At 40.3% G+C, this 24,214-nt stretch overlaps 1 protein-coding gene across 3 annotated transcripts; it reads left to right on the top strand.

Moving 5' to 3' along the window:
• The first annotated feature begins 343 nt into the window (after window positions 1–343).
• On the top strand, window positions 344–22,299 carry STEAP4 (STEAP4 metalloreductase). Of its 3 annotated transcripts, none has more exons than XM_082045580.1 (5): window positions 358–498; window positions 16,882–17,337; window positions 18,724–19,251; window positions 19,864–20,028; window positions 21,029–22,299. In XM_082045580.1, exons 2-5 carry the CDS (start codon window positions 16,882–16,884, stop codon window positions 21,296–21,298), a joined length of 1,419 nt encoding a protein of 472 aa, XP_081901706.1. In that variant the 5' UTR covers window positions 358–498; the 3' UTR covers window positions 21,299–22,299. The 3 variants fall into 3 exon arrangements, with proteins under 3 accessions (XP_081901708.1, XP_081901706.1, XP_081901707.1); XM_082045581.1 differs by lacking the exon at window positions 358–498 and adding an exon at window positions 501–591; XM_082045582.1 differs by lacking the exon at window positions 18,724–19,251 and having other exon boundaries at window positions 344–498.
• The last annotated feature ends 1,915 nt before the right edge of the window (window positions 22,300–24,214 follow it).

Raw genomic sequence — 24,214 nt, forward strand, 5'->3', positions numbered from 1 at the left:
GAATGGTACAGGAAAGCTTTAACACAAAAACAAAGAAGCTCTCCTTCCAGGCAAACAGCTGCTGTTGTGCTTCAACAACATTCTTGGCTTCTGCAATTCTCAGGTCAGTCTTCCAAGAGTGGAGGAACGCAGCCAAACCTTAGCTCTGGCTGATAGCCAAGGGGCAAGTCAGTGCCAGCATGACAAAAGCAACCACAGCTTCACCTCAGCTGTAAATACAAGGCTGGGACTTTCCCTGAGACTTTGACGGGAAGTTCTCTTACCCCACGCAGACCGACAAGACTTGCAACATCCCCTGGACTTGTCCTCCCCTGTGCGCTCGCCCTGGCTCCCACTACATAAATGCCAGCGGGGCTGCTGGGGTTTGTGCACTCTCCTCTGGGCAACGGGAACCTCACTGCAGCTCCTGAGGTCTCTCTTGCTCCATCACAAACAGCATCTCATTGGCTGGGAAAGCACTGTCTTGCCTGGGGGGACAGCAGAAGGTTGAGTGCACAGGTGAGTTTTATATAGATAAGCCACAGCTTTCTTTCACTTCTGCAGGTGGGAACGGGGAACCGAATGGCTAAACTATCAACATGAGAAGTTCAGGTGGGCTTGAACTTAGTTTTTAAGTCTCCTAATAAAATTTTACTTCAGCCTTTCTCCTTGCTAGACAAAAAAAAAAAAGGGCATAATGTCTCCTGGTTTTGTATTGACATTATATAACCTATTTGTCACTAAGAGCTGATGGAGTTGATGTAAGGAGGCCCTGAGACAAAGGGAAGGATTTGTATCTGTAAAGTTAGGACAAACCAGAACTCCAGATTAGTCAATTGGTTTCCAGAGAGCTTATATAGCAGATTAACAAATTTATTTAATCTTCCAAAGGTGTTTACTGTAAAGAAGTGGAGAAAGCTTCTGCAAATAAAAGTTGTTCAATGGGTTTTAAATTATGAAGCTGGAAAGCAGATTTTCTTTCCTAAGTCAGAGCCAAAATTCTGGTTTAAATTTTAGTAGCAAGTGCAAGTACTCCAAGGGTGTTTGATTTACCCCAAATCATAAGTTATCACTAATAACAGTTGGAACTAATGACTCTTTGCACTTCTGGATTCATATGTGGATTTCATGTTTTCTCTTCCCATTCAAGCAGCATACCAATTTTAATCCTGTTTAATATTTTATAAGCAAGGGGCTTCAATGCTACAGAAAGAAATGGATTTTTCTTAAATATTGTCTTATACTAGTTCCACATTATTAATTCAGAGAACATTTGCAGCTGTCAGAACTGTTCTGGAGCTTTGATATAGGAACATTTCATATCCTCTCTAAATCTGCAAACACAAACTGTAACTCAGACTTTAGGCAAATTTTTTCAAGACTGTTGAGACTTTATAAAATGATGCAATTAGTGCAATTTTTAGATGTGGCCTTCCTGAAGCTCCGATATTTGTTAATAGCAGTGATTTAGATTAGCATGAAGTAGTACTGTAACTAGATACCAAAATGTTCCAATACTCATTGAGAAATCAAGCATCCCTGTACTTTTTCCTCTGTATTGGAATTTTCTTATACAAACACATTAAGCACTTTTCATATTTGTACAATTTTAAGCAGATGGTATGTTTTTAAATTACTTCTCATAGTTGCAGGCAAAAATTATAACCTGGTAAGGGGTTTACTGCATGTTGAGAAATTATTAACAAAGTGTGTTGCCTACGTTAGTGTTTTATTTCAAAGCAGTAGCTTGCTTGGGCACTGACTCCGCTGCTCTTGGCCATGTACCACCTTGTGTTTCACAGCACAGAGCAGACTGGGGACATACAGTCTCAGATGTTCTTGGGTGAAGCGAAACCATCCTACTGTTAATGGCAATTAAGCACACAGGACCAGACCGCAGCTAGTCCAAAGCAAAAACCCTGGCAATGTGCCTAGCATGGGTGTTGGGTACTCAGAACCACCTTTTCCTCCCTACACACACACAGTCCCTCAAAAAATACAAACAGCAACTGTGGCTGTCAGGGAGAGTAGTTAAAATCTGCATTTTTAAAGGACTCCCTCATTACTTCCGAGTCTATTTTTATCAAAACCTCTTTATTTGGTAACTTCAAGATTTGAGCCAACTATTTCTCCCATTCTGTTCTTTTTACACTGCTAGCAGAGTAGAATTGTAACATTTTATTTTCTGTGGGACATTTTATAGATGTTGGCATTATCGCTTCATTTCAATTCTATTTAAATTTTAATGTATATTGACTTTGGGTTTTGAAAGTTGGTTTTGGGGAAGAAAAGGTAGGGGCAGGTATCTGAATCTCACCTTTGCAGATGTTTATTGCAGTTCAACTGTGGGGGGTTTTGTCCCTGCATGCTCTGAAACATAAAATTGGAGTGTTTTTTTCCAGCAGCTGCTGCTCTCTCCTGACTGCTGTCCCAGGGCTGTGGTGGGTGGCAGCTGGGATAAGCACTGGGTACGTCCCGTGCTTCTTGGAAATGGAGGGGGAGCGGGAATAGCTGCCAGTAAAAACACTAATTAGAGGACTGACAAAGCTGCCTCCCAGGCTCATAGTGACTGCTGAGTACAGCCCTGGGGACACAATTGTAAAGGTGGCTTCAAGCTATTTTTTTTTTTTTACTTTACTAAACTGTTGAGATGACCCTCTCCTGGTTGGATTACCAGAGGAAGGCTCTGACTTTGGTGGTGATGATGTGCTGGAGGTGCAGGGTTGGGCTGCCTGGCTCAGGACAGCTCTTCTCATGCTTGGCTGAGCTGCTTTGTGTGTCACAGTGGCAAAGTGCTGCAGATCACGCTGGCTCAGCGACAAGGCTAGGTCTAAACCTCCACTGGGAGATGCAGAGCCCATGACTTGCTTCAGAAAACACAAGGTTAAGATTAAATAAGGATTGAGGACAGGTTCTCGGCTCTGGATGATTTCCCTCCAAGTACTTTTCCCAAGCGGAGCAGCCTCACCAGGACAAATCTGAAAGTGCAGAAAAACCATTTCCATAAACAGCATGATATCCTATAAAATGAGAATATTAATAAATCTTGTTCAAATTCTACAACCTGAACCACACTAGAGCTTCCTATAACTTGTCACTTCAAAGATGCTTAATTATAATAATCTGCTACAAACTGCTTGATCAATGGTGGAAGCAGCTCAGCCATCCACCTCAGACAAGTTACAGCACCTGAGGACTGAGATCAAAGTCTTATACTGTTGCCTGTCACCAATCCATTAGTGATACCAACTATGTGAGCAAGTTTCTGTAGGCCTCTAGATAAACAAGCCTTAAGTGTTAAGAAATTTAGTGGAGAGGCTGATTGCCAAAGAGCAAAACACCTTCTGGCATCACTAGAGCGGAGGAATGCTTGACAAAGGTTTTTTCTGGGGTGGTCCCATGCTACAAGGACTGTGCGAGCAGGAAATATGTAAAAAGACATGAGTACTCACAGCAAGTGTGCAATTATGCAATAATCATAATAGCATAAAATGGTAATGCAATAAAGATGATGGGCTTATTTGGAAAACCTGGTTCCTCATTTTGTATTGCATTTCCTTGCTGGAGCCACAAGAGAGGGTCACCCTGCAGGAGGGAATTATTTTATCCAATTAGGCAATTACAAAAGCAGCGTGACACTTTGTGTCATACCTCCTGGCACACATTCAGCTCACTTTCACCCCAAATTACACAGAGTAGACCTCAGTGACTTCCAGGACTAAGCAGCATTGCCAGTGTTAGGGTCAGGGTTTTTTTAGCCAATCTCAGAAGTGGCTGCGCTTACATGTAGGGAAAAAGCACATCCTGAAAAGCACCCAGCAGATCTAAAAACTTTTGCTTGTTAAATTAGTGGAAGATCTGCACAAGCAGAGAAGGTCAATACTTTCTTATGTCAAACTAAAAGAAGATTTTTTTTCTTAAAAATATGGATTGGAAATTGAATTAAATCTTCTGGATTACCCACCTAGACCACTGCCAAAAGTGGTAGTGGGGGATTTTTAGGAAAAATGAACAGTTGTTATTTTGAATGGTGATGCACACTGAGGAAAGTATTTATTTAAGGAATTATTTCTTTAAACATGTCATTTTAAAATTTAAGATTGAGGGACACAAAAAAAAAATATTATTTCCTCCAGCCTGGTCCTTGGTTTTCCTCATTACCTGTTTGCAAATTGAAGGACTCTTTGTACCCATAAGTGACCTTTTGGTTCCTGCTTCTTTCCTCTTCAGCTAAGTTTAGTAAGAACACATAAGCTTTTCATTTGTCTCTGCTCTGTATCATGTCCCAAATATCCATGTTTTCCTTCACCACAATTGCAGAGATAAGGTCTGGTGTGCTCCTTTCTTGCGTATTGCATGGTCTTGACACACAGAACCAAGAGCATAACTTGAATGCTTGAACAAGAGATACCCAGTGACCTTGACTGAGACCCAGGAGCAAGCAGAGGACAGAAACCAGGGTCCCTCCTCTCTGAAGGTGGCAACCTTTGCATAACAATGCTCAGGCAGCAGAGATTTTTAAGAGACACTGTGTAAGGTTTCCCATGTCCCTGTGCAGTGGACCATGGCACAGGGTGACACTGGCTGCCCTGATGCGGTGGCAATGCCGTGCTCCACCAGCAGCAGCTCACAGGGAGTGCCCTGGCAGGAGAGTTTCATTCGTACCAACGCCTGGGCTGAGAGCCGAGTTAATGACCCACCACTTGCCAGGGCAGGGAATTACCAGCATCAGCTCAGGCATCTGCAAAACCTGAGCTGAACTCAAAGGGAGCTTTGGTTGAAAAAAAATAACAAACTAAGTCTTTCCATTTCTCAGTATAGGATGCTGCTCTCAAAAGTTCTGCAACTTTTTGACAAATCTCACCTCTGTTTTTTTTTAAGTGTAAAAGCATGATTTCAAATTCAGGTTTCTCAGCAGTTAATTTTCAAGGCCTGTAGCTTAAGGTTTTTACTTAAAGACTCCTGAAACCATTGGCTAAGTAAGAAGGGGAATTTCTTCCATCTTGAAAAAGAAGTAGTCTTCAAAAAGTTGATAAAAATTTTTCCTTGTTGAGAAATGCAACAGGATTTAAATGTCTTTTTAAAAAAAAAAAAAAATTGTGCAGGATATTATTTATATATTTCTGAAAATATCAGTGTTCATTTTGTCTGGAAGGTAGACATGTCTGCAGATTCCACTGGACTGAAGTCAAGTAGGAGAGGAAAATGTTCGAGTCCATGTAAAAGAAAGAAAGGAAACAAAAAGGAGAAATATATTTAATGTACTTCATATTAAGTGAACAAGTGTGCTGATAAAGTGATCTGCTGCTAAATAGCATGTCTTTAAACAAGTATTTATAACAGCATTTTAGCATACAGGCTTGTGTAAGCAAGAACACAGATTAATGAAATTTCTGTAAAATCTGCTTGGCCCCATTCCAGACATATTGCACATCCAACATATATTTGTTTTGGCAAGGAAACTTTATATTCATGCCCCTTTTTCTTGTGTCTTTCACCATACTCTCCCTCCCACTCCTCAGATTTCTAACAGCGTAAGACTGCAAAGAACATCATCACTGAGCCACAACAGCCACCTCGCCTTTGATTTTATCGCAGGTGTTATGAAACAATTGGGCTTTGTTTTTTCCCGCTTGTGCTAACCTGGTCCAAAAGCAACTTAACTGCAAATCAGCAATTCTATTGGTATAAATGGGAAGAACCAGGCTTATCCCACAATCCTAGAATTCACAATAAACATGTGACTTGAACTCTTAGATTTTTAGCGCTCTTGATGTTTTGGTTGGTTGCTGGTGTAATGTCGGCTAATTCCAGCCTTGGTGTATCCTGCTGGTGGGCTGTCAGTAAAAGCATGCCAAATAACATCCCCTGCCTTGTCCTCCATGCCTTTGACAGACAACAACATAGGGTCACAACTGAAGAGCCATTTCTCACCTGTTTCCTTCTCTTTCAGGGGTATAGACATGCATGTGGGGGTCTGTGCATAATGATTTTTTTAGGGTGTTCATTATTTTAGCCTGATTTCTGTAGAAAGTGAGATTTCTCTGATCATGCAGAGTATATGTATGTTTATGCATGTTCCTCAATCATTTTTCTTAGTGATGATTTTAAATATACCAGAAGGAGAGAGGGCTCTGTTTTTCTTGTGTTGCATAAAAAAAGGCAGCTGAAGACTCCACAGAAGAGTCCTGAAAAATGAAATACTATACTGTGACTATATACATTTAAAAGATACAATATTCCACATGAGAATGAATGTTATAGGAGTCATCTTCTGTGATTGAAAACAGCTTCAATCAGTGCTTTTAATCAGTCAAGAAACAAAAACCCCTAGGAAACCAGGCTTCATTATTTCTAGTGTTATTTCTCTGTGAGACAGAGCTAATTGTTAATGTCTGTAAATGGCAGATAAAAGATGTTCAGAAGAACAGCTTCACAGTGAGGTGAGGACTCAGCAGGAGTCCAGGAGGTGCTCCTCCACGTGCGGTAGATCTGAAAAAATGTCTTTCAACATCTCAGGGCATCTCCTGCCCCAAATGGGATAAATCCAGTGCCCCCAGTGCTGTAGGCAGGTCTATCTCTCCTCCTCACCCTTGCTGGCTCACCTTCAGGTGCTTTATGAAATATTTTCATTCTCCTTGCAGTTGACTGGGCTGGATTAACACCTGCACACCTCAGAACAGTACAACAGCCCTGAAAAGACTGAGGAAATTACTCAGGTTATAGCTGGGTTGTACGTGTTTATGGGACCAGTTGGAGGTGGTGAAATTTCCAGTTCTCTCAGTACTTTGCTATGATTTAGACAACATTAAGCACATCTATTTAGGCCTATACTTCATCTGTTTGAAGAGTCTCCAGGCAGCTTTAGTGTTATCCTGATAAAAAACTGAAAATGTGGGAAATGCAATGTCCTCTATAGGAGGATTTATTTTCTCAAACAATTATTTTTTAGCAGCTCTGTCAAAACTTGGAGCCCAGTATTTTCTGCTGAGAAGAACAACACATATCCATTTGCTTGAAAGAAAATTCATGAATAATTTGTTATGTTTGTTAGGAGCTATTCTGCTATTTTCATTATGTGTTTAAGTACTAGATTAATCATGGGAGAGTAGTTTAGCCACATGCTTTTCAGTTTTAGGTATATCAAGGAACAGAAAATGCACTCTATAATTTAGGGCAGATTTGGTTCTAAAACTGTCAGCTTATAAGAAACAGTATTTGTTATAGAGTGCATTCTTTCTGTTGGAATGGTAAAATGAAATTTAAAGTAAATGAGATTGCCTCAGAGTAGTGTACATGTCTTTCTGAGGAGACTTTAAAAATCACATTTCACCTGTTTTCCAAGCTACACTAGGATTACTGAATATTATACATGTGAAATACTTCACAAAGATACTTTCAAAGCTGCAGTACATACATATGCTAGGAATGAAGTACTAATCACACTCTTTTTTTTCTCCTATATTTAATGGGTTACTATATGTAATTTTAATGTATTAAGGCACTTTTTCTTCTAACATACACCTTTTGATCACAGATGACAAGACAAAGTGGGATTTACATTTACAAATAAAAAAAAAAGAGAAAAGAACAGTTGGAGATCACTTCTACATGTTGGTGCATACAATAAACACCTAAAACAAAAATGAGAATTAACTGTATTCCTGAAAGAAATTGTTTAACTTTAGAGAACTTGAAAGCACGGGAAACTAAAAACTACCAACCAGAATATATAATATCAAACAAAAAGATGTACTCATTAACTTATTTGGTTGAAATTCACCATGCCAACCCACAGTTATAAAAGGATTTGAAGGGAAAAATTAAAAAAGACTTGATAGATATTTAAAAAAAAAATAAAATCAGCCGCTTCCACTGTTTTGACACTGTTGGTTGTAGGCACTGTTCTTCACTGCCACCAGCATGAGTATATGCCATTAGGATGGTGTCAAAGCACCATGGTTACCATGAGTGCAGCCCATCAATGTTTGAGAAGGATGTATGTTCATCAGGTAGGGAAGGTTCAAGTGTAAACAGAGGCATTGGGGAAGCGTACCTGATTGAACCTGTTTAGTCTGTTCAAAGAGGCATGAGGAAGATGTGCAGGACATGGGACACCTCCAAAGGGCTCGTTTTCCCACAGAATCATACAACGGTTGTGGTTGGAAGGGACGTCTGGAGATCACCTTGTCCATCCCACCTGCCAAAGCAGGTTCACCCAGAGCTGATCACACAGGAATGTATCCAGGCAGGTTTTGAATGTTTGCAAAGAGGGAGACTCCACAACCTCTCTGGGCAGCCTGTTCCAGTGCTCCGTCACCTTCTAAACAAAGAAGTTTCGCCTCATATTCAGATGGAAATTCCTATGTTTCAGTTTGTGCCTATTTCTCCTTATCCTGTCATTGGGCATCACTGAAAAGAGTCTGGCCCCATCCTTTTGACACCCATCCTTAAGATATTTATAAGCATTGATAGGATCCCCTCTCAATCTTCTCTTCTCCACGCTAAACAGACCCAGCTCTCTCAGCCTTTCCTTCTAAGAAAGATGCTCCAGACCCCTGATCATCTTTGTAGTCCTTCGCTGGACTCCTTCCTTGTCTTTCTTGAATCGGGGAGCACAAAACTGGACACAGTACTCCAGATAAGGCCTCACCAGGGCAGAGTAGAGGGCAAGGACAACCTCATCTGACCTGCTGGTCACACTTTTTCTAATGCACCCCAGGACACCATTTGCCTTCTTGGCCACAAGTGCACATTGCTGGCTCATGGTTAACCTATTGTCCACCAGGACTCCCAGGTACTTCTCCACAAAACTGCTTTCTAGCAGGTCAACTCCTAACCTCTACTGGTGCATGGGGTTATTGCTCCCCAGGTGCAGGACCCTACACTTTTGTTTGTGGAACTTTATGACATTCCTCTCCACCCAACTCTCCAGCCTGTCCAGGTCTCACTAAATGGCAGCACAGCCTTCTGCTGTATCAGCCACTCCTCTCATCAGCAAACTTGCTGAGGGTACACTCAGTCCCTTCATCTACATCATTGATTAATAGGGTGAAGAAGACTGGACACAGAACTGATCCTTGGGGAACACCACCAGCTGCAGGCCTTTCACCAGGTCAGTCATAAATGCCAACCCAAGATCAGGTCACAGTTGCCCTGCAGGATTAAAATGTGTTATTATATCAAGTCCGATGGCATTCTGGGCTTTCTCTCCATAGGGGTAGTGAGAATCTGGCTTCAAAGTGTTTTGCAAGAGATGTGCTCTGAATTTCTGTTGCTGAAATGAGCTGCAATGTGCTCAGCCCTGCCTGTGTGATTCAAATTATGTAAACAAGTTCTTGAATCCATGTAAGGAACTGAATGTTTTCTGGTGCTTCCTGACCAGGGAGGCACAGAGCTTTAGCTGAAAAAGACATTTAGCAGAGGTTTGAGGATTTATGTATGTGGATGCTGCGTGAGAAAGTTCAGCTGATCCTTGCTGTAATGACAATGGGAGATTTGGAAAAAAAAAAAACAAAACAAAAAAAAAACAGAAACAGACAAAAACTCTGTGTTAAAAGAGCAGTAGAGTTAAGGCGAGATGTAAGAAGCCATGTCAGCAGCTTAAAATGAGGTCTACAGGAGGGCATAGTGTGAACCCAAACCATTTATCCCAGATGACCTGGTTTCACTACTGTACAAGCAGAGTTAAACACCAAATAATAAGCTCCAGAGTGTCAACCCAAGTGTCTCCCCATCATTATAGAAAAATAAACATTTTGAAGTCTGGAGAAACAAGCTTCTTCTGGAAAGGTGAACCTAGAAACCAGACTGTTCATAGTGATATTCTAGTACAAGAATCACAGGAATATTCAGTCAATAACATTGTAATGACTCATATATAACTGTGTATGAACTCACACAGATGAATCTACCTCCAGCATGTTATATAATTGGTCAGATGTTTTATGTCAGGACCTTTATTTGCCTCCTGAATGTTGTACTAGAACAAGGGTAAACTGCTCCAGACAGGCCATTCACATGCCTGGTACTGTTTATTATTTGCATGGTGTAACAGAGTCCCTGCTGTTATTTGCAAGGAAATAGCAGACAAAATATTTAGTTTACAGAGAAATAAGTCCTTTGATACTTCACCTTTTAAACTTACACTCCCATAATATTTGTTCTGCCTATAATCTTTATGAACACCTTCGGGATTATGATTTTTACCATGAGCCTAAAAAGAAAAAAAAAAAGAAAAAAATAATATGATAAATGCATCAGTGTTATAAATCTTGAGACTAGTTCCTACAGTGGACAACACCATAACCTACCTGGATCACAGCTGTGCTGGCCATTAACTCTCTTCTCATTCTACTTATAACCCTTCCTTCTACATGACTATGGATCGAACTCCTGGCAAAGACTTGACCATTTATCTTCTCATAGGGTCTTTATATCCTGCTTTGCCTTCCAAACTTTTGACCTGAATCAAAAGATAAAAGAACACAGACCCAGGAGAAGATTTTGGAAAATGACAAAGGGGGAAATACAGAGGTTCTGTCACGTCTGGGAGCCACTACAGGCCACCAGACAAGATCAGGTACTCAAAAATGGATTTATCCATCTAGTAGAATAATAAGCAGAGTACACTAGATTCCGAAGATGGGAAGACGATGTTCCATGAGAAGCATAATTAGAGAGGAAAATGAGGTCAGAAGATTTGGCAGCTTCTTAGAGAAACTACATTGAAAGCAGAGACATAAAGATTGCAACGCAGAGCAGGGACTGCAGTAAGACAACCATGTGGCTGGAGCTGTGAGTTTTTTCAGAAAGTTGAAACTCAAATAGGATACTTGTATCAAAATCTATGGAAAAGCACAGAACAATAGTACTAATACATTGATAAGATTTGAAAAGCAACAGCATGAAAAGAAATGTAGTTAGTAAGGTTCATCTAAAATAACAAGAATTTTCCTGTAAAAACATAAACTGTTAAAGGAAAATCGAGGAGACAATTGATCCACCACTCAACTGAGAGAAAGCTATTGACTAGTGACTCCAAGAAAGCCAACTCTGCAATGTCTGTTTGCTCTTTCTTCACTAGAAGGGTCAACTGTGATAAAAGGGTTTACATCAGTAGCAAAGAGCAGAAAATTCCAGCTAGATGAGAGAAGAAAAAGCTTAGGCTGTGCTCAGGTGAGTTAAATGACCTGAGATCAGCAGGGCTGATGGAATTCACCTCACATTGTTTAGGGGATAACTGCAGCATTTCCACAGCCATTAATAACTACCTTTAAGAATTGTGCGGAAGAGGTAAAGTTTTGCAAGACTGGAAAGGCGAGAATAACAGCTATCTTTAAAAGTAACAAGAAAGAGGAGGTGCAGAATTACGGCCCAATCCATTTAAGTGCAATTCTCAAACAAATAGAGGAAGCAAATAGAGGATAAGAAACAGGTTATAGGCATATGGATTAATCAAGAACGAATCATTCCAAACCAACCTCATTTCCTCTTATAACAGGATAACTGGCCTTGTGAATCGCAGAGGTTATACAAGTTGACATGAGTGAAGTTTTTACTGTGGTACATCTTAGAGAACATTTTCAAAAGCACACTAGGAAAATGCAGCCTAGATTAAACTAATAGAAGGTAAGGTTCTACGGAACTAGCAAAAGAAGCATTTTCAGTCTCTCAGTTAATCATTGCCAAAATGGAAGACTACATTTACTGCAGATATACAGGGGTTCTGTCCTGTCAAAAGTTCTTGTTTTGGAATTTCATTAAATAGCGTAGGTGCCAGAACAGACATTATGCTTATTAAAGCTGACAATCTGACAAAGTTGAAAAGGGCTTGCAAACACGTTAGAGGACAGGCTTAGAAATCAAAACAATCTTGAAAAATTGAAGCTACAGTTTGAAAAAATGTGGTGCTATTCAACAGAGACAAGTGCATGATACAGCTCTGAGTCAGAAAAAACTACAGAAACCAAAAATAGAGCAAGTGGCATGGGAGTAGTCCAATTAAAGGACTGGGTGTAATACAGTGCATTTACATTAGTATTTCAGTTGTGTTGAGATGTAGAAGCAGATGACCAGTTATCAAGCTTTGCTTAGATGACAGAGAGCTCTAGGGGTATATAAAACTGGATTCCTTTCCATGAAGCTGAACGAGAAGACATGCTTTAGGTGCACCCAAATGCACTGCAGCTGCTAATGGGTGCTCAGGCTGCTGTACCAGACCAAGGTGGAAATCTCTGAAACATGGATAGTGTGAACATCATGTGTTTGGCACCAGCTGTTTCACTCCACATCTTGGTTTCTGTTGCCACACACTACTTGCTAAAGTACAAATAACCTTAATGCATCACAAGCTGACTGTGAAATAACTGTGCTGTGAATAAGACAAATGTGACAGTGGGACAATGTGTTGTCTGTGAGGCAAGTGAAACAATCCCTTTCTATCTGGTAAAATCTCATCAAAAGTACTGCATTCACTTTTAGCACCATGCTTTTAATTAACAGTTGGAGCAGCTTAGCCTAGAAAGATCCAAAGAAAACCATGAGAAAGATCACCACTTTCAGAAGCACGAGTTGCAGGCAAAGGTCTGGGGTTGTTTTGCCTAGAGAAGAAAAGGGTCAAACAGTAACAGCTTTAATGTCCAACAAAGGCTGCTGCAAAGAAAAGGGGTATAAATTGACACCTGTGTCTGCTATGGAGGAGGCAATATAGATTAGACATAAGAAAATCTGCCTAATAGTACAGCTGAGAAAGCAGTGAGAGAGGAAGACTTCAGGATACACAACACTGGAAGGTTTTACAAACAGGTTAGAAAATCATCTGCCAAACTTAGTTTCAACACCTTAATAGTTCATCCTGACTTTAGGAGGGAGATGGACTAGATAGTATCTAGAGATCACTACCAGAGTTATTGGGTTTGCCTCTTTTTAGAATGTAAATAGTAAAATTACTCTTTTGCACTCCTTTCATCTTGTCTTTCTACCTTGTGTCTCATTCCACTGATCTGACATTTCATGTTGCATCTTTCTGATCTTCCCATTATCCATCCCAGTCTATGTCTCAGTCCCATCTCTGCCTTTCCACTTTTGGCACCATAGTTCATCTGTGGCATCGCTTCTGCTAGGAAATCCCTCTTTTTTCCCATGCGCAAGGCAATGTGCCTCTCTTCATTCAAATTCCTACATAACCAAAGTATTTACACATAATTGCTGAACTAAATCTTGTGCCTTGATTCAGTTCCCCTAGTGTTTAGGTAGTGGGTAGAAATGACAGTTTTGCACAGTTAGCTTCTTTTTTTCTTTCAGTGCCTCCTTTTATCATTACTGACCAAGTGGTAATCAGCTCAGAGATTACCATCATTTTCCTCAAAATAGCTTAATTCCTTGTATAAGCATACAGCAATAATGCAGAAAAGAAAGGACACAGTTAATCATTACAGAAGATTACAGGGATTATCTTCCAAATAACAAAAGGCAACACTAGTGCTCTAATGTTAGAGGGATGAATACAAGCAAAAATATTATGTATTGATACAAATCTCTATGCCTTTTCTCAGATAATATACGATTACATACATAACAGAGCAGATACTGATTATTATATGTTTGCTGGTATTTCTGTTTCCCCCTGGCACTCTGAGAGCGCTCAGTGTAACCCACGGGCACTGAGCAGACCCCACTGCTGGACGCTGCTCACTGAGACCCCAGGGTCAGCCCTTGGGCTCAGCTCCCAGACCCCGGACTGGCCCTGTGTTCCTTGTGATGTACTTCGGCTTCACATCCTTCACACTGATGCATGACAATAAAACACCTTGTCCTATATCAAATGAATATTTTCTCACATTGCAGCTATCGCTGTCATGGGCTCTGGGAGGTCAGCCTCCTTGTTTTGACTATACGCCCACCCAGTTGCCATCCTTTTCTTCAAATACACACAGAAAAGCCAAAATTTATCTATGCACTCTCTATGTGCTCCTAAACTACTGCCCGAATTCACCTCCAGAAGTTCACAGAAAAGCCCACGAACTTCTTTCAGTCCAGTAACAGCCAGCTGGCACAAAGGTATGTTGGAAGGAAGGAAAAAAAGGATTCAATGGAGAAAATTAATTTAATTTCTGTCTTTGTTCGAAGGAGGTATGGTCCAGAAAGCCTGGGATTTAAAATAAAACTTGTCTTGTCTTCCACATGATTTTCAGAAGTAGCAGATGCAGCATTAAATTAATAACAGTTTCATAATATACTTAAGTTGTTAAAAAATTCATTGGTGACCAGTTTATTTCTAATATATAATGTGTACCACCCTAACAGCTTATTTTATTCAAAAAAATTGTCTCTATTGTTAAAAATGGTATTAAGCTAAATTAGACCACTGGTATTAAAGGCAACTTTACCTCTCTTCAGCTTTCTATGGAATAATATTCACTGCCTTTTATATCTTAGTCCCTTAGTCCCTTTACATCTTAGGTAGCACTCCAAGAAACTGTAATTTGAAAAAAAATAATGTTCTTCTACATTAATTTTTCTTTTCATCTCCCTCTTTTTCTCATTTCCAGCAAGATGGGTTCAGTGTTCACTGGAAAAGGAGATGTTCAGTATTAGTGAACAACAGAAGTACTTCATAGATTTAATTCTTGCTGGTGGATCCATTTTTATATTAAATAGTTTTATGAGCTCAAACAAAACATAACTTTATCTGATCTATCAAGTATATTACCTGATAATATCCATTTTAGTTTTGTTTTTTTCCAGTCTTACTTCGGAGAGGACAATGATTTGCATAGTTCACTCAGCAATAACTTCATGGTTTCTTGAAGACAAATACAGAAGTTTTCAACTGGATGATCATGTCTTACAAATAAGTTTTACTTTTTATTTTAGATAGGAGCCTACTTCTTTAAAAGGAAAAATTGAGAAAGGAAATTTGAGTCTTATTATGTACTGAATCAGACCATTTATTAATATGTACAAAACTCTTCTGTTCTTTTTGAAATACAGACTATACACCAAAAAGAATTTTATAGCTTTAGTCGCATTGGAGCCTCATGGGACATTAATCAGAGAATGATTTTTAACTGTGTGAAAGGACTCTGCATTTGTATGCATGTGTCAGAGCGCACAAATACGCAGGAGACATTCAGATGGGTCCCTTTGAGGATCTGTTTTCATGCTCAGTGTGTTAATTGACAAAGTACAGAGAGTCCAGCTGGGACCGCAGCTCCAGGAGAGCTGGGGTTGATCCCTCTGTGCTGCCAAGTCTGCCATGGGACCTGCACGAGCCACACGGACCATGAGCACAAGGATCCTCAGGTCCTTCTCTGCCTGAATCAACACCTGCCCCTAACAACCAGAGCCAAACTCCCTTGGCAGCTCTCTGAACCTCAGGGCTTCCACAGCTCATGGCAGTGATGGTGCTAAACAGGCACTGATGCCAGTGGAGGGCTACCTACCTACACACATAGCTAGTTCAAGACAAAATCTTCACATGTGATTCTCAGAATAAGCATTTCTCTGCCTGTCTTGCTAATGAAGCTCATACCCTACAGCACAGGCCCAAAACAAGTGTGCATCCCTGACTCAGGCCCTTAATGCCAGGTCACAGCGGGGCAGGGGGAAGTTCACGCTGATTTTTTTATTCATCAAACAAAGTTTTGCGTCAAACAATTTAAAATCGTGCCAGATTTTTAACAAGCAAAAAATGTACTCACTAGAGAAAAATGTAAAAGAAAGTGAGGAGTATCATCTCAGTATTTTTAAATGGCAGAGTTTCATTCTGAACAGTGCTTCACAGAAGAAAGTAAGCAAGGGGTTAATGAAGAGCAGTAGCAAAGTAATTGGTTTGGGTCTAGCTAACCATTTCAGGCACTTCTTTCCTGCAAATTGGAAAATCGGTTATTCACACAGCTTCAATTAAGACAGTTACCTGTGATGTAGTGAGAGACTTGAATCAGGGCTCCTGCAAATTAAATGGCTGCTCTAAGCACTAAATCGCTGGCCAGCCCAAGTGAAGGGTCTCTCAAGATCTCTGGCTGGAGGTCTTCCTTTGGGCCTTAGGTTTTCTGGTCTGAGTTCACCCTTTGTAAAGTGAGGGCAACTGGATGTGGACCTACTGCAAGGCCTTTGGAGCAGAGCCTTTTGATTCTGTATTTGTATCATGGATCTCACTCTGCAAGTACAGAGCGTACATACTGCTCTGGCATGGATAATACATTAAAGACTTTGAAGCTTCCAGGTACAGTGATAAAGGAGGATAGATAAAAACCTCAAAGAGAATTTCATTACGACTAATATATAAATACCAGAAATAAATGTTCAACATGAAATATTCCAATTTCACTGTCCAAATGCTTCACAGGACATTCCTCAGGAAACTGAAGAACAATAATAAACCAAACTGGCACTGACTAGTCATATTAAGGAAATATTGAGGACAACAGATAGGTTTGTAGCTATCTTTTATAATATCTTCAAGTATTTTACAAAAGACCTTCCACGTTCTAATCTGATTAGATATGCACTCCTCTTCAATGTCTTTCTATCAAATAAGTAAGCAGAAATTATTCTGAAATGTGTGCAACCCTTATTCTATGCTCCTGTTTCTTTTCCTCCTGCTTTGCCTTCGAGAGAGGAAACTGCAACAGTTCAGCTGAATGTTAAAATCCATAAAATGGATGGAAAAGAGGGTGTCGATTGAGAGATTAATATCCAGAACTGGTTTTTAAAACTGCCCAGAAAACTTCTGGGAGTGTGTATTCAGAAAAGTGTGCAGGAAGAATATTAAGAGGCAAGAGAACTCTCAGATATTTATTTTGTATAGCCAGAGTGGATGCTATCTTTTCATTTTCAAGAGATTAATGTTTAGCTTAGTTTGTTTCTTTTTTTTTTTTTTTTTTTTTTTTCTAATAGATGAATAAGAATTCTTACAACATAATGGCTTTGGCCCCTAACACTTCTAACAAAAGAGAGACAGTGTGCATATTTGGAACTGGAGATTTTGGAAGAGCTCTGGGGCATAAATTGCTTCAGTCCGGCTACCCCGTTGTGTTTGGAAGCCGGAACACGCAGACATCCAGCCTGATTCCCAAGGATGCAGAGGTGCTGAGCCACACAGAAGCAGCACAGAAGGCAGCCATCATCATTATAGCAATCCAGAGGCAACATTACAGCTTCCTTACATCACTAGCAGAAATTCTCCATGGAAAAGTCTTGGTGGACGTAAGCAACAACTTAAAAGTAAACCAGTATCCTGAATCCAACGCAGAGTACCTTGCTCAGCTGGTGCCTGGCGCGAAGGTTGTGAAAGCCTTTAATACCGTGTCGGCGTGGGCCCTGCAGTCAGGCACGCTGGATGCCAGCCGGCAGGTAAGGCTAAGCAATGGGGTTTCCTACATCATAGTTATATATTGTATGGCTTCTTAACAGTCAGACAAAACACACACGGAAGGTACAAATCAGGCAGGGTTGAGATGGTATTTTCACTTTAATCACCAATTTCAAATTAAATGTGAGCTAAAATTTACTTTTGGCTTGTAATATAGTACAACAGGAATACCCATAGCTTGCATCCAAACTTGGTAAGGTGTTTGGAGACATTAGAGATGCAAGGAAAGATAGACAGCAGAGCTAGAAAGGAACAGAGAGACAGCAAATCAGGAGGAAATGAGGGCTGCATCAGTTGTTCACAGGAATGGTAGAGTTAAACAGATAGGAGGAAGATATCAAAGTAAGAATAAAATGAAGAGAGCAAAAAAAGGGAGGTAAGCGATATGATGGGGCAATAGAATGAGTATGGGCAAATGAAGTGAGTTGGAACGTGAATAAACTAATACATTTTTTTAAATCAGAACTTATCACCACAGAAGTTTAACACAACAATGGTGTGTGAAAGCCATTTTAAACAGCTCCTTAACCACAGAGCAGCCAGCGAGCACAGAGCTGGTCATAGGAAGCAACACAGCAGCTTACTTGAAGACATTTATTGTTACCCTGTTCTCTGCCACTCTGAGTGATAATGCTCTTGTACAATACACAGTTCCATCCAGCTACTCAAACCATTGCTAGCTTTGTTTTCTACTGCCAGATAAATGGTTTTGTCTAAACTAAGGACCCAAAGACTTAGAAACCTAGGCTCTACAAGCCTTCATCATATCAATGAGAGCTGAAATTGCCCCCTTTCTCCCGGTTCTAAAAGCAGTATTGTCTTGCACACTCACAAAAAAGACAGTTTCTTCACTATTTTACTAGACTTCAAAAGAAATAATACTTACTTTTGTGATAGGGCATACATGTTTTAAAGATCTCTGTCCTCGATCTCCTGGAGTCCTTATTGACCAGTGTAGCAGCAATTGAAAATTTTGCTCCTATTTACTCCCATTGAAAATTTCACTCCTCTTTACTCCTAGAAAATCCTGTGCTTATGAACTGCTCACAGGTCTTCAGAAGAGAATTTTAAGTCTTCTAGGCAAAGACTTGTACTAACTGTGTTATACATTGTTCTTTTCAGATACAAAATTTTGCCACTTGAAACAACCTTCTTCCCCAAAGAAAAGATTCATATTCTTATTTCTTGTACCTGTTGTTCAAGAAAGTACCTATAAGCTACTTTTTGCCTATATAAATTAAAGCCAGCATGGAAGTCAACAAGTAGCCTAGGAAGCTTGTGCTCATTATCCATATCCAGGCAGGACAGCAGTAGAGAACGTCACAAGAGTCTGTCTAAATAAAATTTCTGTATGTTTTTGGCTGCAGGTGTTTGTCTGTGGAGATGACATGGAAGCTAAACAAATGGTGATGGATATTGTTCGTGCACTGGGTCTCACTCCATTAGATCAGGGATCCCTCTTGGCTGCTCAGGAAATAGAAAATTACCCTCTGCAGCTCTTTCCAATGTGGAAATTTCCCATTCTCTTGTCCCTTGGCCTAGTCACATTCTTCTTCTTCTACAGTTTGATTCGTGATGTCATTTACCCTTATGTTTATGAAAGCAAAGACTTTTCATTTTTTATTGCAATATCCATTCCAAATCGGATCTGCCCTATAGTGGCACTCATCCTTCTTGCCTTGGTTTATCTTCCTGGTGTACTTGCTGCAATTATTCAGTTATACAGAGGTACCAAATACAGCCGTTTCCCAGACTGGCTGGACAAATGGATGCTGTGTAGAAAACAACTTGGACTGGTAGCTTTGGCATTTGCTTTTTTGCACGTTTTGTACACTCTAGTTATCCCAATTCGTTCCTTCGTAAGATGGAGAACCAGTAATCATATTCTCTCTCTGGTAAGTTTTGTTCCCTGCTCTATGTCTTCCTTTCTTTTGGCCCTGTTACAAATACTACCTTCTATACCAAGCTTCAGAAATTCATGTGGGTAGTCTACCATACTTTACAATAGAATTACTTTCCTTGTTTCTGATCCTTTTAACCATTGGTATATCTGAAGTTTGCTAATATTGAGTTAGGGGATTCCTGCCCTGTCTTACTGCTAGATAGTTGATATACTAATAAAATAAGCAGGAGAAATGTAAACATTGAGAGTAATCTAAAGAAGCATATTTCCCTATTTCTCCATATACCTTTAAGAATGGCACACATTTTGACTTTTAAAATGGCATATATTTTGATTTTCTGACCTTATTTAACAACAAAGGATCACATACCTGTCCTCAACCTTAGGTCTACAGCAGTATAAAACATGCACCACAATTATAGGTATATGGAACCTACACGTAATATAATGCCTGCTCTTAGAGTAGGCATTCAAAGTAAATCTCCAATCCTTTTCAGAGACTTAATGTATAACATTTATCCCAAAGTTACCTTAAAGCATTTATTTCTGCACATTGATCCTAAAACTGTTATCACTAAGATATAACTGGCCTTCTTTTCTTCAGGCACTGAAAAATGAAACAGAACGACTCAACACAACTAATGCCTGGCTTAGCGACTCTTATTTGGCTTTGGGGATTTTAGGATTTTCTTTATTTTTTCTTCTTGGAATCACTTCCTTGCCTTCAGTCAGCAACAATGTCAACTGGCGAGAATTTCGATTTGTACAGGTAAGAAGAAGACTTATTCTAAAAAGCCTTCTTCCCTCTCTTCCGGAAAATTCCCTATCCCCTCCTCCTTTAGTATCTCCAAATGCGATGTGTGCACCATCCACCATCACATAGTGAAAATAAAAATCTACATAGTTATACAACTCACCTGTAAAAAAACACAACTATGGTACAACAGGGACTACTGCACTAACAAGAGAAAATTAGGAAGACCTGAGGTCCTAAACAGCAAACAGAAAACACTTTGGGATTATCAGATTCCACAGTTATACTGTCACAAAACATTCTAGCCATTTACTGGGCTAATTTTGCTGGTTCACAAGATAATTCAGTTATAAAGGTCTGAAAAACTACTCTAAACTCAGATCGTCTCAGTGCCAAGCATCTAAAAAGAACCTGCAGTTTCTGCAGACTCTAAAAAGAAGTGCTGTGCCTATAAACAGGCTGCCCTTGGTAACACGATAATCCCAGCCCCCCCTTTGGAGGAAGCTCAGTACAAGCTGCTGTGCCTCTGCGGGAGCTGGGCTGGCAGGGGAGGGGAGGCAAGGGAAGGGGAAACTACTATCAATGAATGTTTTATCAAGGCAAAAAACTTGCACAGTATGGCAGTTCTGGATGGATTAGCACTGGAGCATATAAAAGCTTGGATCTCTCCCCTGAATTTCAGCGTTTTCTTTGCATTTTCGCAAACATGACAACCACTAGGCAGTATGTGTGAGCTAGCCAAAATTATCAGGGTTGTTGACAGAGAAAAAAAAAAAAACAAAAACAAAAACAAAAACAAAACACAACAAAGAAATGTGTTTCACCTAGATCCATTTGAATAAATCTTTCTGAAAAAAAAAAAAATAAGAGCCTTTAAATTATATAAAACAGTTTGATTTCAGCAGTGCCCAATTAGCTCAGTCACACAAAGCTTGCTGTGTCCTGTAAATTGCATTTGTCCTGGTTTAATTATTGTTTTAATGTCCACTTGTTTCTTTCCTTTGTTCTCCCCTAGTCCAAACTGGGATATCTGACACTGATTTTGTGCACTGCACACACACTGGTTTACGGTGGAAACCGGTTCCTGAACCCGTCATCATACAGATGGTATCTTCCAAACGCCTATATGCTCTCCCTCATTGTTCCATGCATTGTACTGGTTGTCAAATTTGTGCTGATATTTCCTTGTCTAGACAAACCTCTCACACGAATTCGGCAGGGCTGGGAAAGGAATCCCCAATATCCAGATAAGTCAAATTACATTATCAACAAGTCTGCTGTATAATTAGACTAAATTGTATTATTAAAAAGAAGAAAAAAAAACGAAGGCATATCAAAATGAAGTCCTGACCCTCCCTCATCTGGAGAGAGACAAAGTGAAAAACTTGGCCAGACCCTGAGTGAAATAAAGCCACCACAATCACAAGCTAAAAATACAAATCAAATTAGTCCATTGAGTGCCTGCATCCCAGGCATGCCTTCACACAGGTGCAGTCCCTCTCTTTTATTCAGTATATTCCCCCTTGCCTATTCACCCTCCACTCCTAAGAAGTGTAGGAGAGAAGTAAGTGGTGCTCCATGTCCCTACTCTGTCATTTCAAGCACCATCCAGGGCTGGGCAGAACCACAGCAAAGATGGCAGCTGCTCCTCTTCCCTATCCTGCCCATTGGGACTCAGGCCTACATGCACCTGCACACACCCACAGCTCCGCACGCACACGTGCATGAATGCACTCCCTGCTTCCACCCCCAGAAGCCACCAGCACCCACAGAACGGGTGCAGGATGGATCTGGCTGAAGAGCAGCTCTCCTCCTCCCAGCATTAGCTTATCCTTCATCAATATCTGATCCAAAAGAGGCCTGTGTTCATACCTTAGAGACAGTTGAGTAAGATGTGTTTGGTTGGTGTACAGGAACTCTAATGTTCAAAGTGTACTGGCAAAGGATTACTGAATCCTTGCTTGTACTGCTCTAGCAGAAAGTCAGGTTGCAAGGGGATGGAGGAGAGACCAAAACAGCAGGAAGATGTGAGATGTGCTCACAAGCCTAAACTTTCCACATATAAGCAAAAAGTGGTCAGTGATTTTTGTGTGAGGATTGTGTTGTAAGGAAAGAAACTGAAGGAAAATCCTTTTCTATCAGGGTGTTGTATTATGTGTCATGGTTATATCTCATGAAGATAATATTGTTGATTTTTCAAAAAATAAATATTTGGATGCAATATTACAGATACTCTGAAAATATACATATTTTAATCACAATAAAGATTTTTTTTTTTTGTCTTGAGCTCTGTTATTTCTGGAACACCTTTTGATACAATGGAAACACCGGTATGCTCAGTTTGCAACAAGTTGTTGGAAGGCCTTGGAGCAAAGAATAAAATGGGATCCTGCCTTCAGACAGCTGCCTGGGCTCACCTTCCCCCATCTTTGTTTGCTCCTTGGATGCTCACATAAGAAGATCTTTGCTTAGTCATTAAAGTGGGCTGAGGATGTTGTAGAAAAACAGGATCCAGCTGGGATGGACCTCCTGTTAGACTGGAAACAGAGGATCTGACAGCCTCCTTTACACTGGAGAACAAATAAGAGGCAAAATGTGCTTGTTTTTATAGTAAGAGAATCGCTTACTATCTCTTGTCTCACTGTTGTTCTCTTCCCTGTTCATGTAGAGCATAAATACTCACAAATATGAAATATGAGCATGCTAGATAATATAGCTAATTGTACTTTCAAACAAGTACAATCAAGAGCATTTGAAAAAAAATTCAAACCTATCTGAACAATACTTCTCAAAACATGTCTCAACAACAGAGTCTTTTTTAGCTCTAAACATAGATCCCCCCTTCACGCCATCCTCTGGCCCAGAAATAACCTGTTCTTAATACCCAAAGAATGGTAAAGGAGTCTGGGACATCAGCAACTGATGGAGCCAGATTTCTTGGAAATAATTCTGTCACCGAGTACTCTTACTAACCAGCATGGGTGCATATTTCATACTTGGCATGTCATAAACATATGTTGATGTAGGTCTATACAGAAGTTTTCCTTGACCTGTCCCATGATGGAGTAGTACGCTTCCTTCAAAGATCTTCCATTTTAATCTTACAGATTCGTTTACCACAGAAGGGATTGGGTGCAGGCTCAAAGGGCCCAAGTGACAACACTGTTGTGAGGATGCCTATAACATGTCTTTATAGCTCCCTAAAGAGGCAAATGCAGCAGCAAGAGAGGAGAACAAGACAGAAGAAGAATGTGTGCGTGTTTGGGTGTGTATGTAGGCAGAAGAGAAAGGAACCGACAGCAGAAAGCAAGTAGCAGCAGCCTGAGTGAATATCTACTAGATTTGCCATTTTGGGTCCAAATTCTGCTATTAGTGAGAGAATTACTCCAGATTTACGCTATTACAAATAGTAACAATTCCAAGACACTGATACAGACTGGGGGTTTTTAATTACTTTTTAAAGGATTTATTTTCAGGGTTTCTGCCTATCTTGATACAGATCTAAGACCCGCCCTTTTCTCTCTCTCACAGCTGAACCTCTGGGTTGGAGTTTCAACTGCAATTGCCATGGCAAGTAACACCCCTTTGATAGCCGTGCTTTCTGAAATACAAACATTGCAAGTGCTCTGCCTCCTTTCCTCTCACCAAACAGGCTCCATGTGCTTCTGAGTGCAAAGGACAGGCTAAACCAGGTTTTCTTTACCCTCACTGACAATTAGTGCAAAGTAACTGCAGCCTGACTGAATACTGCATGTATATTCACTTACTACTAAACCATAGTCTCAAACATATGCAGGACTGTAGCTCCTGCAGGAAAGTCAAAAGAACTTCTTCAGGGGCCGATATCACGTTGCTTCATTACGCTACAACACAGACCAAGACTTACTGAAAACACCAACGGCTAGGTACGATTTGCAATTTGCAGTTTACTCCAAGAATAAAGTGCCATATCTGCTGTGTACAAACTGAAGAGACAAAGCTGCTTGTTTGCCTGGGGTGCGTGTGGCAGCTCTCAGGAGCTGGTCCAAAGCCCTCGGATCTGAAGCAAGCAGCAGGCTCTTTGTTGCCTTCAGTAGATGATAATAGGTCAGATCTCCAGCAGCACTCATTTTGCCAATCTAAGTGAGGGATTTCATATCCTGTTATTCTTGGGCAGCTGGGGAGTATTTGCTTCACAAATTCACATATTTATTTCTTGAAC

This window comes from Streptopelia decaocto (genome assembly GCF_964273445.1).
Source record: "Streptopelia decaocto genome assembly, chromosome: 2".
Lineage (NCBI taxonomy): Eukaryota > Metazoa > Chordata > Aves > Columbiformes > Columbidae > Streptopelia > Streptopelia decaocto.